The sequence below is a fragment of the Quercus lobata genome, chromosome 2 (genome assembly GCF_001633185.2).
Source record: "Quercus lobata isolate SW786 chromosome 2, ValleyOak3.0 Primary Assembly, whole genome shotgun sequence".
Taxonomy (NCBI): Eukaryota; Viridiplantae; Streptophyta; class Magnoliopsida; order Fagales; family Fagaceae; genus Quercus; species Quercus lobata.
The window spans coordinates 49,333,685-49,354,109 of record NC_044905.1 but is presented as its reverse complement, the minus strand read 5'-3'; the positions used below and the strand labels follow the sequence as shown (position 1 = coordinate 49,354,109).

At 39.4% G+C, this 20,425-nt stretch overlaps 2 protein-coding genes across 3 annotated transcripts; both read left to right on the top strand.

Annotated features, from left to right (window-relative positions):
* The first annotated feature begins 2,235 nt into the window (after window positions 1-2,235).
* On the top strand, window positions 2,236-6,205 carry LOC115975749 (protein DETOXIFICATION 7-like). 2 transcript variants are annotated; one of them, XM_031096667.1, is made up of 7 exons: window positions 2,240-2,509; window positions 3,896-4,440; window positions 4,518-4,604; window positions 4,692-4,748; window positions 4,833-5,071; window positions 5,410-5,615; window positions 5,996-6,205. In XM_031096667.1, the coding sequence occupies exons 1-7, from the start codon at window positions 2,288-2,290 to the stop codon at window positions 6,077-6,079; spliced, it is 1,440 nt and encodes a 479-aa protein (XP_030952527.1). In that variant the 5' UTR covers window positions 2,240-2,287; the 3' UTR covers window positions 6,080-6,205. The 2 variants fall into 2 exon arrangements, with proteins under 2 accessions (XP_030952528.1, XP_030952527.1); XM_031096668.1 differs by lacking the exons at window positions 5,410-5,615; window positions 5,996-6,205 and adding an exon at window positions 5,289-5,389 and having other exon boundaries at window positions 2,236-2,509.
* Window positions 6,206-9,701: 3,496 nt separating this feature from the next.
* LOC115965641 lies at window positions 9,702-10,805 on the top strand. Its single transcript, XM_031084908.1, has 2 exons — window positions 9,702-10,003; window positions 10,085-10,805. The coding sequence occupies exons 1-2, from the start codon at window positions 9,702-9,704 to the stop codon at window positions 10,803-10,805; spliced, it is 1,023 nt and encodes a 340-aa protein (XP_030940768.1).
* The last annotated feature ends 9,620 nt before the right edge of the window (window positions 10,806-20,425 follow it).

The window sequence follows — 20,425 nt, the reverse complement described above, 5'->3', positions numbered from 1 at the left end:
CTGGAGAGGGAAAATATCGATAGTGAGGCGGCTCAAATACTAACAGATAAAAAAAAAAACTTATCAAATCCCTAATCCATTATACCCAACAAAATAAGAAGGATGGGGGTGAGGGGAGATTGAAACTGGAGAGAGCAAAGGTCGATAGTGAGGTTGCTCAGATACCAACAGAAATGAAGTGTCAAGGTTGAGGCTAAGGCAAGCAAAGATAGGTGAATACTGACAAAGAGAGGAGATAAAAAATATATATATATAAAATAAAATTTGTGTTTCATTCACCTCTTTTTAGAATTAATGATTTGATAATTTTTTTTTCTAAGTAAATGTCATGTGTCATCATAGTTTGCATCCAATCAACATATAGATAAGTTTGAAATCTCTCCATTTGCCACATCAACATTTTTCTTCCACTACTTAACCACATGGATTATTTTGACACAATACCAAAAAGTTAGGGCTAAAATGATGCATTTGATACGTAAGAGACCATTTAGCCACATAGAGCAAGGGTTAAGGACTATTTTTCTTCCACTACTGTGTATGTGTAACGGATTATGGATTTGATTTATTTTTAAGTAAATGCCATGTGTCATTTGAGTTTGTATCCAATCAGCATGTAAATAATTTTTTAATCTTACCGTGTTAACATTTTCCATCTACAACCTAATTACATGGATTATATATTTTGACACAATACCAAACTTTTAAGGACTAAAATGACACATTAATTTGAAGTGTAAGAGACCATTTTGACACATAGCACAAATAGTAGAGGATTAAAACGGTAATTTGCCCAAAAATTTAATAGTAAAACTATTATTGAAGGTATAGGTCCTTAAGTAATATATTCACTTGGAACAACCACGACTTTTAGAAATGAGACTTAGAGTGCGTTTGGGAAGCGCGTTTTGCGCTTCCCAAACACACGTTTGCGTTTAAGAATATTTTTTTTTTTTTTTTTAGCGAATGAACAGTAAAAGTACTGTTCATATACTGTGCGGAGACAAATTTTACTGTTTATATACTATTTGAACACTGTTCATGAGACCCACAATCACTTTATTCAGAAAAAAATATTAAAAATAGGTCCCACAGAACTATTTACACATTTAAAAATTATTTTGCTACAGTACTTTTCAGTTTTCAGTTTCAGTTTTCAGTTTTCAGCTGTATCCAAACAGACCCTTAATAACTATAGTAGTTAATAATAGACATTTATTCTGATTATTTTTTTATAATTCTTCTAAATATAAAATTTTATAATTATGATTTTTTTTTTAATTCGATAGTTATAATGGGAAAGGTGGATTTGGACCCTAAATGTTATATAGATAGATCAAGAGGTGGCAACCAATTGACCTATATAATAGTTTTTAATTGATATTTATTATTATTGTGTATGTGTATGAAACTATCTATTATTTAAAGAAAATATGATGTGATAAAATTTTAATGAAGGATTTATTTATGGAATATAATTTAAATTCAATATAATATATGTGTATTAGGGGGGGGGGGGGGGATTGTGTGCGCATAATATAATAATGACGAGTAAAATTTTGAGGCTCAAAAGGTCAACACAAATGCCCTTATAGGTTATGCTAATGGGTGCCCTTAGGGTAATAGTTAACAATTCATTTTAGAAAAGTTTTAACACCACTTTTATTAGAAATGGAAAAAGCTAACAAAATTTTTTTTTTTCTTTTCCCATAAATATTTTATTTAAATGGATTATTAATTATTACCCTAAGGGCATCTATTAACATTTCTCATTATTATTAGTTAGTACCTTGTGTAATGCACCAAAAAATTTAACATAATATGACTTTTGTTTTTTCTAAATATGAGATTCAATAATTATAATGACCATTAATAAACATTTATTATAATTGTGTTTGTATATATATGAAAATATAGTGCCCATTTGGTAAAAGATTTCTAATAACGCTATTTAAATTTTGTGGAAATACGTGCGAATAAAAAAATGTATGAAAATATTTATTTTGATGTTTAAATAACAGTTTTCATTATTTAGACTCCGTTACCAAACGGGGCATATATTCTAGACTTCTAATATTAAGCATTTATTATGATTATTGCTTTTAAAGAAAATAACAATTAAAATAATCCGGTTGGAGCCAAGCAAAAGAATAAGTAAATCATCAAAATAATAATAATAAAATAACCAACCACCGGTGAGTCTCGTACGTCCTTCTTCTTTCTTTATAAAAGCTAAGACTTGTTAAGGACTAGCTTGTGAGACAAACATTAGGAGAGTGAAAAAGAAATGCTAGAGAGTGAAGAGAAAAACTGGATAATAATACCGCTTGCATTTGTGCAAGAGCTCAAGAAGGCTTCCTCTATAGCTGCACCAATGGTGGTGGTGTCAATTCTGCAGTATCTTTTACAAGTAGTATCTATTATAATGGTTGGACACCTTGGTGAACTTTCACTCTCTGGCGTTGCCATTGCCACCTCTCTCACCAACGTAACCGGCTTTAGCCTTCTTGTAAGTCTTCCACCCATCTTCACGTCTCTAGAGAATAGAGATAGCCATAGAGAGAGGGGTAAATCAATCTTAGCATTAACACATGCATCACTTTGATTAGATAGAGTTCAATATTAGGCTGTACTTGTCAACTTGCTTCACTTTTTAAAGATTTGAGTTTTGGTATTTGACTGTATTAATTAAGGGACTGAAATAATGGATTAAAGTGTTACTTTTGGGATTTTCAAGCGCCAGTACTTTCACGTTTTCAACTTATTGCTTTGTGCTTCTGTATAAACATTATAATCATTGTTTTGTGGTAAACTTTTTCTTGTTTTCATAATGAATTATTTTTGTGTTAGCAATACTATCCTTCTATCAACTTTTTTTTTGTTTACTAAAAGATTTTGTTGCTTGATTAATATATAAAATCAAGCAACAATAATTAATTTTAGCGTTCACATTTATCTTGGATAAAACGTCTTGGAATACAAGTATAATTTTTTGTAACAAAAACTCATTTATTACAAATTGTTTAAAAAAAATAAATGAAATATTTGAAAAGATAAATTAAAAATGAAATTTCAGAAGAATGTGGAAGTCACAAGCTTTTTTTTTTTCCTCAAAAAAAGAGTAAAAAAAAAAATAGTTCTGCACCCACCTTATGTAGCTTGACGATATTATTTACAATTGTTCCAAAGACGTTGATACTTTTAGATGGAGCTTGTAGTCAATAAACACTGCCACAGTTTTTGTAATTCTAAAAATAAACTGATTAAACAATTGCTGACACTAGACAAGAAGACCCTTATGATTTTTGGTTAAAGACGAATTCATTTAAACTAGAAAACAGAGTTCAGATCAGAGCCAAGTCTGACCGAGTACAAACCAGATACATCAAAATCTGATCTATTTCTAATGCCCACAGGCGGGCAAGTAAAGGATAAAAAACTGCTATCCTGCTCAACACCCATCCTAGCAAGAGTATCTGCACAGCAGTTAGGTTGGCGATAAACATGTTTAATTTGGAACTGATCAAACCTGGACATTAGTTGCCTGCAATCGTCCAAAATGGGAGAAAGAATATTATTCTCATAGTTAACATTGTGAACAATATCAACAATTACTTTAGCATCTAATTCAACTAAAATATTCCCCTTATGGTAGGTGTTTAGGTAAGTTGCTTACCTCATGATCATGAATACTAAAATATTAAATCAAAAATAAAAGAAAGAAAAACATATTTTATAGAGAAACTGATAATTTGTAGAACTGAATTTAGCTTTAGACTCATACAAATGTGCATGACTTCCAAGTTTCAGATTACAAAAATGGAAATTGAACAGATTACACTAGTAATAGAATTAACCATATAATTACTAATTGGATTTTTTTTGTTTCAAGCAGTCCGGAATGGCTGGTGGGTTGGAAACTCTATGTGGGCAAGCTTATGGAGCAGAGCAGTTTCAAAAACTTGGAACCTATACTTACACTGCAATCATTTCTCTCATTCTGGTTTGTCCCCCAGTTTGTGTTCTATGGATTTTCATGGACAAAATATTAATTCTCTTAGGCCAAGACCCTACAATATCCCTTGAAGCTTGCAAATACTCAATGTGGCTCATTCCTGCACTATTTGGCGGTGCAGTACTTAAGCCACTTACTCGTTACCTGCAGTCACAAAGTTTGACTCTTCCAATGCTCTTTAGCTCCATTGTTATTCTATCTTTTCACATACCTGCATGTTGGATTCTTGTGTATAAGTTGAAATTAGGAAGTCATGGTGCAGCAATAGCCTTCGGTTCATCAACTTGGCTGAACGTGATATTACTAAGCCTTTTTACGATTTATTCTTCGGCATGTGAGAAAACACGTGTCCCTTTTTCAAAAGATGTTTTGCTTGGTATCTCAGAATTCTATCGCCTTGCTATCCCTTCTGCTGTAATGGTTTGGTAATTCTCTCAGGTTTTTTCTGTCAATAAATCAATTTCTTCTTCCATAAGTTAATTGGTTTCATGCTAATTATCAGTCTTAAATGGTGGTCATGTGAGCTGCTTACTTTGCTGTCTGGCCTTCTGCCAAATGCAAAGCTGGAGACTTCAGTGCTCTCTATATGGTACCCTTTTTTATATCTGTATCTATGTATTCGATAAGTTTGGGACTTATAAGATGTGCTTATTTTTTATTATTTGTGGTTTATCAGCCTTACAATTTCTACATTGCACTTCACTGTAGCCTATGGATTTGGGGCTGCTGCAAGGTACATGTGCTTTCACATATGCATACAGTTTGAACAGATTTATGTATGTCTATAACTAAAAATAAAGCATCAACTATTTTGTAGTACTCGGATTTCAAATGAACTGGGAGCTGGAAACCCACAAGCAGCTAGAGTGACTGTTTGGGCTACAATGTTCCTTTCCATCACAGAGGGAATTATTGTGAGCGTGACTCTCTTCTTTTGCCGCTATGTTTTGGGATATGCATACAGCAATGAGAAGCAGGTTGTGAATTATATCGCAGTTATGGCTCCATTGATTTGTCTCTCAATATTAATGGACAGCTTACAAGCAGTTCTTTCTGGTTAGTTACCTTTCTTTCAAGTATTATAGTGTTTGATAGAATAAAGATTGTATTAGAGATAAGACCCCGTAAGGATGAGATTGCAAATGCCATATTTTAAGTTTATGGAAGGATTGGCACCAAGAAAATAGTAAATTTAAGTGCTCACAAATGACATCATTTATTGAAAATTTGATTATGTAGATACATAAATCATTCACTAGTGATTTTTTTGCAGAGGCTGTAACTGCAGTTCATATATATGGAACCTATATATAAGTTGTACCACTTGAATTTTCTACAGAAACTTCTTTACCTATGCACATTGCACATCCTAAGAAGCTATTTCCTTGCATCAGGCGTTGCTCGAGGAAGTGGATGGCAGCACATTGGTGCCTATGTCAACCTTGGGGCATTTTATCTGGTTGGACTCCCAGTGGGAGCTGTACTTGGTTTTGTTCTACATTTAAGAGGGAAAGGCCTTTGGATTGGGATCATTGCTGGGTCTATTGTGCAATCAACTCTTCTTTCTCTTATAACAGGTTTCACAAATTGGAAAAAACAGGTTTGTAGCCCTAGTACATATTTCTTGAGAAATGCCTATTTTGTTTACAGGAAATGTTAATATGTTTGATTGCCAAGAAGTTGGATGGCATTAATACAGTCGAAACCTTATCACTACCATCTATAAGAAGAATACCCCATTCTCATGGGAAATGATATTGTTGGAGAACTGTATGTTGGTTCTAGAATTATCATAAATCTATGGGATGCTTCATATACTTAAATTGCCCTAGAAACATAAAATAAGGTGTCAATTACATCGTCCATTTAAAAAAAAAAAATCAGTATTATTTTTCTTGGAAATTGAATATATAGTATACCATCTTTATTGCTGTTAGACCTAACAAGTTTTAAATTTGAATTCTTATGGGAACATTGCAGGCAGACAAGGCAAGAGAGAGGATATTTGAGAGGAAATCTTCAGTGAACAGTCAATCAGATAGAATTGACAAAGAAGCAACTTAAAGCAGATGATTAGTCACCTTTCATCTTCAAATTTAACTCTAATGTAAATCTATTTGAAGAGTATTCCTCTCAAAGTTGTGGAACTTAGTTGTGGGTCTTTTGTACAAATATGGTTAATACTCCACACATTGTGAATGGAGAACACCCCACCCCCCTCCCCTCCCCTCCCCCTACCAACGAAAAAGGGGGACGTCATGTGGTATTAGGACATCTTGTTTCACATTGATATTTAGTAGTGGTAGACTAATAGTTAGCTTAATTGGTAAATTTTTTTAAAAGCCAATTGGTATTTTGATATGATAAAAAAGAGTAATCATCATGGATGTGGGCGCAAGTGCCCATCCGTGGGTTCCTCCCTTTGCTATGCACGTCACGTGCTCTAAGGAATACAGCACAAACGAGTGGATCAGAGGAGGAGCGCTTAGTGGGAGTTGTAACCTGGTGTAGGTTTAGGAACCAAACTTAGACTCCTTGTAGAGGGCTTTGAATATTCAGATTTTAGGTCTAGAGTTAAGGTATGGAGATGAAAAGGTGTTAAGCATTCAACCCCGCCCAACTCTTGAGTCGGCCTCCACTCATCATGTTCCATATTCTAATTCTATTAAAGATTCCTCTAAGAGCATTCACATTAGTCCGTAGAAAATTTTCCATCTATTTTAGCATAAGAATTAACTTTTTCTATTTTACACAACCACTTTTTCAAAACACCCACTTCCGATTATCTATTTTAGAAGATATTTCAATAAATATTCATTCTTCATTCATTTTTTATTATTTTCTCTAATGGTCATATTTTTTAATTTAAACTTATATTTCAAGCAAACTACCAAAATTGGTGGCTTGGGCAGTGGAGCCTTTTGTGTTGAAGTTCCAGTGGTCGAACCGCCAAAATAGTGGCTCTGGTAACTGCCGCCCGATCGGTGTTGCTAACCACCATATTGCTAGCACCAATGGCCAAAGTGGTGTTTTCGACCACTGTACTACCAACTCTGATGGCCGGAGCCATGTCTTCGACCACTGTACTTCTGATACTAGTGGCTAGAATGATAACTTTGATTATTAGACCTTTGACATTTGCTGTCGAAATGGAGTCTTTGATGACTAGATCCCCGGCATTGGTAGCTGGAGTAGAGGTTCAAGTGACCTTATTGATATAGTAAATTTAAATCCAATGGTCATAATTTTTTTTTTTTAAATTTTATCCACCGGTCCTAATTTTGAAATTCAATTCCAATAGTCACATTTTTTAAATTTATACCTATCATTCATAATTTTGAAATTCAAACGCAACAGTAAATTCAAACCTAAAAGTCGTATGTTTTAAATTCAAACCCAAGTCACATCATTGATCTATAAATAAAATCATTTTCTCTCTAATTTCTATCCAATTCTACCAAATTATCTCTTCTATTTTGTCTTCTTTTCTCTTAATGGATTTCCATTATGAACTTAATTTTCTTTTTTCAAATGATGAACATCCATTCGACTTATCTTCTACTAATGATGAGTTGGAACTTACTCTAGCTATTGCCATAGAAGAATTAAAAATTGAAGGAGCATTAACATCACCTCATCGTTTTGTTCAACCCCGCACGTTTATCTGGTGTTATCCTTTGAAAGGCCATGAAAGGCTTTTTCATGATTATTTTACTGAAACACAAGTGTATCCTCCTAATGTATTTTGAAGGAGATTTTGAATGAGTTATTCTCTTTTTCTAGATATCCATTCAAGATTTGAAGCTAATGAACCATACTTTGTTCAAAAAAGAAATGCTGCTAACACTCTCGAGTTGTCTTCCCTTTAGAAGATAATTGCCGCAATTAGAATGCTTGCTTATGGAGTGATGATTGATTTCATGGATGAATGCTTGAGGATTGGAGAAAGCATTGCAATAAAAGGCTTAAAATTATTTGTTAAAACGGATGTTTCAATCTATTCTGAAGAGTACTTGAGATCACCAAATGACAATGACATTGCAAGATTATTAGTGGTCAACCAATACTGTGGATTTCCAAGAAAGCTAGGGAGCATAGGCCAAATGCATTAGAAATGGAAGAATTGACCAAGTAAGTGTAAGGTCAATATACTGGTCATACCTATGATCCAAAAATAGTTTTGGAAATCTTAGCATCATATGACCTTTGGATATGGCATGCATTTTTTGGGTTACCGAGGTCTCACAATACATCAATGGCCTAGTGCGCTCTTATTTATTTTCCGAGCTTACTGAAGGGTGTGCTCCTTCGACTAATTACTCAATAAATGGTAATGACTATTTGATGGGGTATTAATTATCTTGAAAATGTTATATATCTATCATATGCAACATTTGTCAAAACAATTCTATCGCTACAAGGACGTAAATGAAAAAATTTTCATACCAAACAAAAGGTGGCAAGGAAGGATGTCGAGTATGCATTTAAAGTGTTTCAAGCATGGTTTGCAATTATGCGTAGTCCTGCACATTTTTTCTGCCCTGAAACGCTTAAGGACATTATCGAGGTACGCATAATTAACCCTTCTCTAGCATTCTAGAGTTAAGAATAATTCTAACTTGACTTTCGGAGGGTATTTGGCCAACACCACACTGATGCTCTCTGTTGGGTCGCTTCTTTCTTCTTGCAGATCGCTATTTTAAGCGTGCGAGGATCGTGTGGCTCACTGGTGATTTTCACTACATCATCAGTTGGCATCGTCTGTTGGAATTACCGTTTAGCCAGACTAATCGCTTCCCAGACATAAGAGTTGCATGGTACTCACTCGCTCGATGGCTACCACTAACAACGTTCAAGGAAACGAGCCGCCGAGATCCACTGCATTAGAGAGGCAGGTCCAAACTCTCATGGCCGTAGTGGAACGTCTCACAAAACAGAACCATGATCTGGAGGAATAGCTATGCCAAAGGGACGCAGGACACAATGTTCAAGAGGAAAACCAAGAAGGTACCAGTGCCGAACGAAGGGACCAAGAGAGGCCAGAGGGCAGTAACGCCCCAAGTAGACCAAAGTAGCAAAATATGAGTCTTCCATCTCTTATGGATACGGCCCCTCCACCTATTGTCGTAGAGATGCAAGCAATGAAGGAACAGATGGAGGTCATGATGAATGCCCTCAAGGGACGAATGTCCAATGATCTTGATGACCTAGTAAACAGAACCGACTCACCGTTCACTACCTCTGTCAACTCCTTCCTCCTACCACAGAAATTTCGCATGCCCTAGATTGAAAGTTACGACGAGGTCAAGGATCCCCTCGATCACCTAGAGACTTTCAAGACCCTGATGCACCTTCAAGGGGTACCAGACGAGATCATGTGTAGGACCTTCCCTACGACGTTGAAGGGTCCTGCGAGAATTTGGTTCAGTAGATTAACGCCGAACTCCATCGACACTTTCAAGGAGTTAAGCGCCCAGTTCACCTCGCACTTCATTGGGGGACATATGTACAAGAGGTCTACTGCGTGCTTGATGAGCATCAAGCAGCGAGAAGACGAGACGCTGAGATCTTACATAACTCGTTTCAACAAGGAGGCCCTTTCAATTGACGAAGCGTAGCAGCATTCACTAATGGGTTACGGAAGGGTAAGTTTTTGTTTTCTTTATACAAGAATGACCCAAAAACCATGTCGGACGTGCTTTACAGAGCCACCAAATACATGAACGCGGAAGATGCATTGCTGGCCCGCAAGGAGAAGCCCAAAAAGAGGGAAAGGCAGGAGGACACACTACAGGATAGGGAGCGAAAGATGGCTAGAACCGGAGATCGACGAGATGAAAAGCGCTTTAGACCCCCCACTGGGAAGTTCACGAGCTTCACCCCATTAACCGCCCCGATAGATCAAGTCTTAATGCAAATCAAAGACAAAGGAGCCCTGACGTTCCCTGGTAAGCTAAAGGGAGATCCCAGCAAGAGGCCAAGTGACAAGTATTATCGCTTCCACCATGACCACGGGCACGACACAGCCAACTGCTACAATCTAAAATAGCAGATTGAGGCTCTTATCAGACAAGGGAAGCTACAAAGGTTCGTCAACAAAGAAAGAACCAATCCGCCCCAGGAGCAGGCCCCACGACGGGAGAATGAGCACTTTAGACCAGCTATAAGGGACATAAGAATGATCGTAAGGGGCACAACCATTGCCGGATCTTCCAAAAAAGCCCGCAAAACCTACCTCAGAATGGTCCATAGCGTCCAACTTACAGGATCTGTACCTAAAATGCCACGAATAGACAACCCCATCATCGGATTTTCAGAAGATGATGCTCGGAGACTTCACCATCTGCATGATGACGCACTTGTGGTCAGCTTGCAAATAGGAGATTATAACATGCATCGGGTCCTTGTCGACAACGATAGCTCAACGGACATACTATACTACCTGGCATTCCAGCAAATGAGAATTGACAGGAAACGGTTAACCCCAACAAATGCCCCTCTCGTGGGATTTGGAGGAACAAAGGTGTTCCCCTTGGGCGCAATCACACTATATGTGACGGCAGGTGACTATCCTCAACAGATGACTAGGGAGGTAACGTTTCTCGTAGTCGACTGCTCGTCCGCCTACAATGCCATTCTCGGATGGCCCACTCTCAATTTCTGGAAGGTGGTAACTTCAACATACCACTTGATGATTAAATTCCCGACGGAGTACGGGGTAGGAGAACTGCGAGGAAATCAAGTATCAGCATGGGAATGCTATATTGCCATGTTAAAGATGGAGGATTAACAACAAACGATGTGCATCGGAGAACAACGAGCACTAGCAGAGCCAGTTGAGGAACTAGAAGAGGTGAGCCTTGATAACACATGGCCAGAACAGATGACTAGAATTGGCACACTAGTTAGTTGGCTGGTACGCCAAACGCTCACGACTTTCCTCAGAGATAACTAAGACGTGTTCGCCTGGAATCACGAAGACATGCCAGGAATTGACCCTTCAGTCATGGTTCACAAGTTAAATGTGTCGCCCTCATTCCCTCCAATCCGACAAAAGAAACGAGTGTTCGCCTAGGAGTGGGACAAGGCTATAGCAGAGGAAGTTCAAAAATTACTAGAGGCAGATTTCATTCGAGAAGTATAATACCCCGACTGGTTGGCAAACATCGTCATGGTTAAAAAGGCCAACGAAAAATGGAGGATGTGTGTAGATTTCACGGACCTCAACAAAGCTTACCCTAAAGACAGCTACCCACTCCCGCAGATAGATACCTTGGTAGATTCAACTGCAAGACACCAGCTCTTAAGTTTCATGGACGCTTTCTCGGGCTACAACTAGATCAAAATGGAAGAATCTGATCAAGAGAAGACCTCCTTTGTTACAAACCGGGGACTCTTCTGCTACAAAGTGATGTCATTCAGACTCAAAAATGCTGGGGCAACATACCAGAGGTTAATGAACAAAATGTTTGCGCACCAGATTGGGAGGAACGTACAAGTTTATGTTGACGACATGTTAGTAAAAAGTCTGCGCGAAGACGATCACCTAGACGACCTCAGGGAGACCTTTGACACACTCAGGTCATACAATATGAAGCTCAATCCAAACAAGTGCGCATTCGGAGTGACGGCGGGGAAATTCCTGAGCTTCATGGTGTCCCAAAAAGGTATAAAGGTCAACCCAGAGAAGATACGGGCCATAATGGAGTTGGAACCACCAAGGACGGTTAAGGAGGTCCAGAGTTTGAATGGAAAAATCGCAGCCCTGAACAGGTTTGTCTCGAGAGCGACGGACAGATGTCTACCCTTCTTCTGCACTCTCAAAAAAACATTCGAGTGGACGGACGAATGTCAGACGGCATTTGACAACTTAAAGGCATATCTTTCCTCTCCACCGTTGCTCAGTCCATCCAAGCCAGGAGAAGAGCTTTACCTACATTTAGCCGTTTCACACACCGCTGTAAGTGCAGCTTTGGTAAGAAAGGAAGACAGATCACAGAGACCAGTCTACTTTACGAGCCGAGCGCTCCAAGGGGTAGAAGAGACGTACCCTCAAATGGAGAAGTTGGCTTTTGCGTTGATAATCATAGTGCGAAGACTCAAACCATACTTCCAAGCATATACCATCATTGTCCTGAAGAACAAGCCCTTGAGAAAAGCTATGAGTAGTCCAGAGGCAGCAGGAAGAATGGCTCTGTGGGCAGTAGAGCTTAGCGAGTTTGACATCCAGTACCTTCCGCGAACGGCTGTAAAAGGGTAGGTAGTGGCTGACTTTATTGCCGAATTCACACTCGGAGACAGCCAGGGGGCAGAGAAGAAAAGACAGTGGAATATTTATATAGACGGATCTTCAAATAGACGAGCCAGAGGAGTCGGCGTGGTGATCCAAACCCTAGAGGGAGATAAGATCCAGTGTATGATCCGACTAGATTTCCCCACAACCAACAACGAGGCAGAATATGAAGCCTTGGTGGCAGGGCTAGACCTCGCAAAGGCTGCAGGTGCGGAAAACATGGTCGTACATTGCGATTCACAGGTAGTAACGAGTCAGATTAATGGCAGCTACGAGTGTAAGAATGAAAGGATGAAAAGGTATCTAGAAGAAGTGAAGTACCGAATCGGTGACCTCGAAGTCAAATTCGTTCAAATACCAAGGGAAGAAAACGAATGTGCCAACCACCTAGCAAAAGCTGCCTCAGTCGAATTTATGCTTGTCCCCTAACAGGTATTATCATTCGTTCAAGCCTCCTCACTTATTAACGTCGGAACGAATATGCAGGAAGTAGGTTCTGAATGCAATTGGACTACGTCATTGATATCCTATCTGAAAATCGGCGCGTTACCAGACGGGAAGGACATCGCAAGAAAGTTGAAGGTCCAGGCATCACGATTTGTACTGATAAAAGATGTCTTATACAAAATGGGTTTCTCTCGACCATACCTGAGGTGTTTAGGCCACGAGGAAGCAAGTTACATAATGAGAGAAATCCACGAGGGTATTTGCGGAAACCACTCAGGGGCAAGGTCATTAGTACACAAGTTGATCCAAGTAGGATACTATTGGCCTACAATGCTGAAAGACGCGCAAGCTTATGTCAAGTCCTGCAACAAGTGTCAGAAGTTCAGTAATTTCATCAGGCAACCGTCCAAAGAGCTGACCCCCATGATGGCACCTTGGCCGTTCACACAATGGGGACTAGATATCATGGGCCCATTCCCGACGGCGGTCAGGCAGCTAAAGTTTCTGGTAGTTGGCATCAACTACTTCACTAAGTGGGTAGAAGCAAAGGCCCTACCCATCATCACAGAGAAGAACATTCGAAGTTTCGTCAGGAGAAATATCATCTGCAGGTACAGGATACCAGAGTGCTTGTCTCTGACAACGAGAAGCAATTCGACAACAGTGCATTTAGAGACTTCTGCTCGGAGCTAGGATTCGAGAACCACTACACGTCACCCGCACACCCGCAAGCTAATGGGCAAGTTAAAGTCACAAACCGATCCTTGCTCAAGATAATCAAGACCCGGCTCGAGGGGCCAAAGGGTATCTGGCCGAACGAGCCACCAAGCGTTTTGTAGGCATACCGGACAACAGTAAGAACACCCACTGGAGAAACTCCATTCCGACTAGCATACGTAAGTGAGGCTGTCATTCCTACAGAAGTAGGGCTCACAAGCTATCGAGTGGAAAACTACGACAAGGATAAGAACGAAGAGGCCATACGCCTTCAGCTCGACCTACTAGACGAAGTCAAAGCGGCAGCAGAGCAAAGGATGGCGCGTTATCAGAATCTCATGGCGAAGCACTACAATTCCAACGTCGGGCATAGAGACTATCTAGTCGGTGATCTTGTACTACGAAAGGTAATGGGCGCCATTAGGGATCCTTCGTAAGGGAAGCTCGGCCCCAACTGGGAAGGACCTTACAGGATCGCATCATGGCAGAGGAAGGGCACCTACCACCTCGAAACGCTGGACGAACAAAAGCTGCAGCACCCATGGAACACGGAGCACCTACGAAAATACTACCAGTAGAGATAATATGAAGAATAACAACGATCCCTAATTCCCAGTTTATTTATTCTTAGCTACAATTACTAAGTTTTTCTTTGACAATTTTTGCTACAATACTCTATGCCTTTTTAAGCCCAAGGGGGCAGGTACTTTTTCCTACAAACGCATTTTTTTAAGAAGAATATTCAAACACAACCGTGTTTTCCTACTTGAATTCTTACAACATCCAAAAAGTGGACGGACCACCCATAGGGTGGAAACTATTATCAAGTCCACAAAGTGGACGGATCACCCATAGGGTGAATCTATTATAAAATCCACAAAGTGGACGGATCACCCATAGGGTGGAAACTATTATCAAGTCCACAAAGTGGATGGATCACCCATAGGGTGAATCTATTATAAAGACCACAAAGTAGACGGATCACCCATAGGGATATAAAGTCCACAAAATGAACGGATCACCCATAAGGTGAATCTATTATAAAGTCCACAAAGTGGACGGATCACGCATAATGTGAAATTTATTATCAAGCCCAAAAAGTGGACGGACCACCTATAGGGTGGAAACTATCATTAAAGTCCACAAGCCGGACGGATCATCCCAAAAGGATGAAGTTCCTAAAAATCCATAAATATGGACGGTTACGCAAAGTCCACACGCTGGACGGATCATCCTAGACGAATGAAATTCGAAGTCCATAAAAGTGGATGGATAACAAATAAATTCCACTAGATGCACCAATCATCCAAAACAGGTGAAAGCTTCTTAAGTCCATAAAAGTAGACGGTTAGTACAAAGTCCCCAAGCTAGACGGGTAATCCCGAACGGATAAAAATGCTAAAAAAAAAAAAAAATCTACAAGTTGGACGGATCATCCTAGACGAATGAAACTTCTTAAGTCCATAAAATGGACGGATAACAACAAGTTCTTAAGTCCACATAAATGGATAGATACAAGCCCACCAACTGCACGGATCATCCCATAAGGTGAAAATTCCAAGCCCATAAGAAAGGACGGGATAAACTACCTAGTATTTAAGGGGGACGGTTCGTCCATACATGATTTAAAATTATGTACAAATCCATAAAGATGGACGGTTCTCCATAAAATGGATTGGTCATCTGCTAAGGATTAAAATCTTAACCCAGGAATTGGACAACTGAAGAGGACGAATATTTATACATCTCGTCCAAATAATAAACATAAATAAGACAGGCATAAAATTTTGAAACAAAACAAGTTACATTGACAGATAAAACCCTCGAGGGACAATTGTTCAATATACAAAATTAAATGACGGATTGTTTTCAAATATATAAAAAAAATAAAAAATATAAAAAAAAAAGAGGAAAAATCTCTCTACTCTTTAGGGCCGGCATCTTGGACATTCTGAGCTTGGGCTGACTCTCCGTCGCCTTGGGCTGCTTCCTCAGCAAAAAGGTCATCTGTATTCTCTGAGGCGACGGGCATAGCAAACGTCTGGGCTTGGTCATCAACTTTTATCATGGACACATCCAAGGCAGGGTAGGCTTCCTTAAATTGACGGAGTGCGTCATCAAAACCTTGTAGGAATGATTCTCCTAGCTCGGACAAAAAGGTGTCGGAGTCACGATATTCTCAGACCGCTACCTCCTTAGCTTGACGGAGCTTTTTCTTCAGGTCTTGGATCTCCTTATCTTTGACCTCCAAGGCCTTCCTCGCCTTATCCGTCTTTTGCTCAAGCTCCTTCCTCACCTACTCTGAAAGGTCAAACGTTTTCTCCATAGTGGACTTCCACTTGTTAAGTTAACCCAGCTCATCCTCTGTCTACTTTGCCTTTGCTCGCACATGTTCCAGAGCCATCTCACGGTTAATGCACCGATCCATCAGGCCTTTCATCATAATCAGGGACTGAAACAAAAAGTTAGAAGGGTTAGACAAAAACAAGGTGGAATGGACGGACGTAAGTCGACGGAAAGGATTACTTGTGCGATAGCGAAGAGCCCCGTCTCCCCCATTGCCTCTGTCGAGTGATTGCCTAAATCCTCGTAATCCTCCGACATGATGATAGACGAAAGTTTCTCCAGGGCATATTTGGAGTCATCACAGAGGAGGGGAGGTGGCCTCTCTTGGCTAGTTGATGAGGCCTTCATTAAGCCCTTGCCTGACCCACACTTCGCTGGGGTGACCGTCTTCACACCCTCAGCCATCAACCCTACGACGGGTTCCGAAGGGACCTTTTGTTGCTTAAGAGGACGGTCCCCTTTGAACGATTGCTTCCTTTTTATCGATGGAGCTGTCCCCTTAGGAACCACCTCGCCGGACTCCTTTCTTCTGGCAACCTAGCTTTTTATTAGCGCCCTCCTCTCAGCGTCTTCCATCTCTATAAAGACGGATGGATGAAATAATTAACTGAAGTTAAAAGCCATTTAAGCAAAATAAGGTCGACAGACTTACATCTGCGAATTTTTGCGTTGTATCTTACGGCTTTTAGCGTTGGTTCAAGACCGTCACAGTACCAGTGTATTGTATCGGGGTTCACTAACTTTGCCCAGGTCCTTTCCTCCAGCTTGGTCTTAGGGAAAATCTTCTCGAGAAAACCAAACTCCTTGGTACTAACCTGTGGACGCCATCTCACTGCAAAAGTAAAGGACGATTAAAAATGATGGGGCAAAGTATAACTGAACGGATATAAATAAAATCTACAAACTAGGACGGGTGCATACTGGATGGATTTAATACTCCCCAAGTAGCGTCGACGGGCATGTGCTCCGTCTCCCCTGGACGACCCATCCACTCGTCACCCTCTAGGAAAAAATAATGACTCTTCCAGTCTCTATTTGAGTCGGGGGTCTCAAATATAACCTTCAACAATGGACTCCTACTAGCAAAACTGTACATCCCCCTTGATCTGTCTATCTCATTTGGACGGTAGCAATGGAGGAATTCTCGCACCGTTAGTCTCCTAGCACCGTCTGTCATAGCGCCATACAAAATCTCCATTGCTATAAAGACTCTCCAAGCGTTTGGAGATATTTGGGTGACGGACAGACCCAGATACTTGAGAAGCTCTCAATGAAGGGTACTTAGTGGAAACCTAAGTCCCACCTTCAGCATTTGTTCATACACCCCGACACCCTCTACCCCTTTGTAATAACATTTCTCTGATACATAGGGTAGAAGGATTGAAATATTATCTGGAATTTGAAAATTAGCCATAAGTGTTGAAGTGTTTCTCCTTGATGGTGGATGTGAACTTATGCACCGTCCACTATGGTAGCATGATGAACTCCCTAAGTCCATCAACACCTACGACGGATCTTATTGGCCGTTCCTCGCCGTCATCAGAAACATCCTCTGGTTCAGCCATCTCCATATCCTCATTTGTTGAGGACAAGGAAGAGGCAGACGGACTCCTCTCTTCGCCTGGACTCTCTTGGTCTTTGTGACCGGACGGGTATACTTCCTCGTAATCCGCCCCGTCACGAACGACTGACTGATTACTTGACACACTAGATGTTGCCTACACGTGACGACAAAACCTAAGATTGACGGATTTAGAAGTGCTGACGGGTGCGTATAAAAGTCTAGGAAAATAAAAGTACAATTGCATAACTTGTGAAAAGAAAATACTCACCAAAATCTGTGAATAAGTGAAAAACGACGGATGAGTTGATGACGGCTACAGGTGTTGAACGGATCGCTCTCTGACAAGGTTTACGGTTACGCTCTGACAATATGTTTCAGTTGAAAATAGAGAAATGAGAAAGGAGGAAGTGTGATATATATATATAGGAGGTGCACGGAAGACGAAGCGACGCTTCAATTTGGGGAAAAGTCCAATCAGAAAATGACACGTGTCATACATCATAAATACTTAACAACCTGTCAGGGATGGGCGCAGTACTCGTCGTCCTCTTTACTGATCCGTCTAGCCTATAATATTGAACTATCACCCCATTGATTCGTCCATTCAACTTTGACGGACCCATAGGGTGAAGGGGGCAACTGAAGGGGATAAAAATATAGCCTGACGGGCCTTATTAAATGAGCCTAACGGATCCAGGTCCGTGGGCCGACGAAGAGCAAGCCCAACTTGTGCAAAGGCCCATCATGGATAGTTATAGCAAAAACCCTAGATGAAAAATACTTACTACCCATGCCTAAATCATCAAAGAATCCCAAAGAAAATAGGAATCCTAGCATAAAAGGAATTCCGAAAGATACGCACACAAAAGAAAGATCTTCTCTACAAGGAAAGGTCTTGTTCATCACGTTTGGAACTATTCAAGTAGAGTCCTATAAGGAAAAGACTTCTACACCAAGGAAGAGGTGCCAGCCTTCTACTACTATAAAAGCCTCAATGCTCTCACAAATCGAGGTACGCATAATTAATCCTTCTCTAGCATTCTAGAGTTGAGAATAGTTCTAACTTGACCTTCGGAGGGTATTTGGCCGGCACCACACCGGTGCTCTCTGTTGGGTCGCTTCCTTCTTCTTGCAGGTCGCTATTTCAAGCGTGCGAGGATCGTGTGGCTCACTGGTGATTTTCACATCATCATCATCTTTCATCATAATTTCATCTTCCACTTTCACCTTATCTACTTTATCCTTTTCTTCTTTGATACAAATCAACTCTCTTTGTTTTTCTAATGAAATGTGCATTAACCCTCTTCATTCTTCTAATACAATGCGCATACTTTCCTTTTTCTTATCATGCATTCTCCTTTTTTGTTCCTTGATTTCACCCAATTGGGAGAAAAGTCTTGGGACCACATCATCACTAGTCTTTCTTTTCTTTAATTTCTCATTTTCAACTTTCTTGCGTATGGGTCTCTCCAAGGTTTCACCCGGAATTCATCTTATCATTATCTTCATCTAGATTTATTGAACCTAAAAATGTAGGACAAGACGGTGCGGTTGGCTGTCTTGCACATACCTTCACATTAGCTCTTAGATTCAACCATTTAGCTTCATTTCTCAAAATATTCCAATAATGTTCCAATTGAAATGAGTTTTTTCTCTTTCTTTTATTTATTGTTTTTGCATCATCAATCTACGAAAGTAACAAATTGAAAATAATGAGTATCATAAAACTTTAAGAGCATTGATGTATAATACATATTAGATGTTAAGTAGATATACATTCTTGTGCTCAGTTTTACTATTTCATTCTGGTTCTCAATTTGGGTCAAGAATCCACAAAACTTGTTAGTCTCTCATTGAGTCGTTGACCACTGACTACTTAAAGAGTCTTGAAGCGGTTAAGTTTCTTGTCATTGTGGAAGGTGGACCAAACTCTATTATAGAATGTTGTGTATTTTTTGGTCAATCAAGGTCACAACATCTAAGCTAACATTAAGCCATGCCAACACTAGCTTAATGTCTTCTTCTATAAAGAAGTTGTTTTCCCGTTGACCTATCTTAGTAGTTGATTTTATTTCAATGGGAGGTGTAGATTATCCCATTTCAACTTGAGGTGGAGATTGATGGACATTCACATTTGAATATGGAGTGGAAATCAAAAAACGTATTGTATTGTTCCTCCTCTTATGAAATCTCAAGGAAGAAGGGATTTTGTGAATCCATCACCTAAAAAAAAACAATACAATCAAAAATTACAGATACCCAAAAAGTAGTCACTAGTGAAGCATATGCATATGAATCTTGTAGGACAAATTTTTTTGTTTATATCATTAATAGAAAACACTCATCCATTTCCAGTTGATTGTATTTGATTCAAACCTTTACTTGGTGAGAAAAGCACTTGGATGGATTTTGATATGGAAGTGCTCAAACTACCATAACCATCTTAATTATCTTACTATTGTATGCCTTGTCCTATTCATTTTTTTCCGCCATACTTTCATGATTCTTTCCTATATATAATTTTCTCCTATTGTTTCTCTCTTTCATGTTTTTTTAATAGATCTCTTTCACGTTTCACTTTGCACATACTCTTTTTTAAAAGAAACTTGCACATACCCATTTAAATGGGAAAAACTCATCATATAATAGTTTTTATATAAACTAATGAAATCTCTCTCTCTATCTCAACCCGTGAGATAGATTTCTCAAGAAATTCTTCATGATATCAATAAACCAATAAACCCAAAAAAATGAATTGAGAGAAAATTATCATATTTTTGCTTTAAACCAAATAAAACAAAACCCTAAAACCTCCATTAGAAAAACTCATACCTTTTTGGAGAGATTTACCTAAAATCTGCCAATAGAGATAACTTCAATACTAATCCACCCTCCTCATGGGTTGTAAAACCTCCAAGCCGATCACATTCTTTCTTCGCGGCGAAAAGAATTAGCAACTGAGAATGGATAATGGTTGAGAAGGGAGAGTTGAGGCGGAACAAAGAAGGAGAAGAGAATGAGAGTTTAGGTTTAGGCTTAGAAA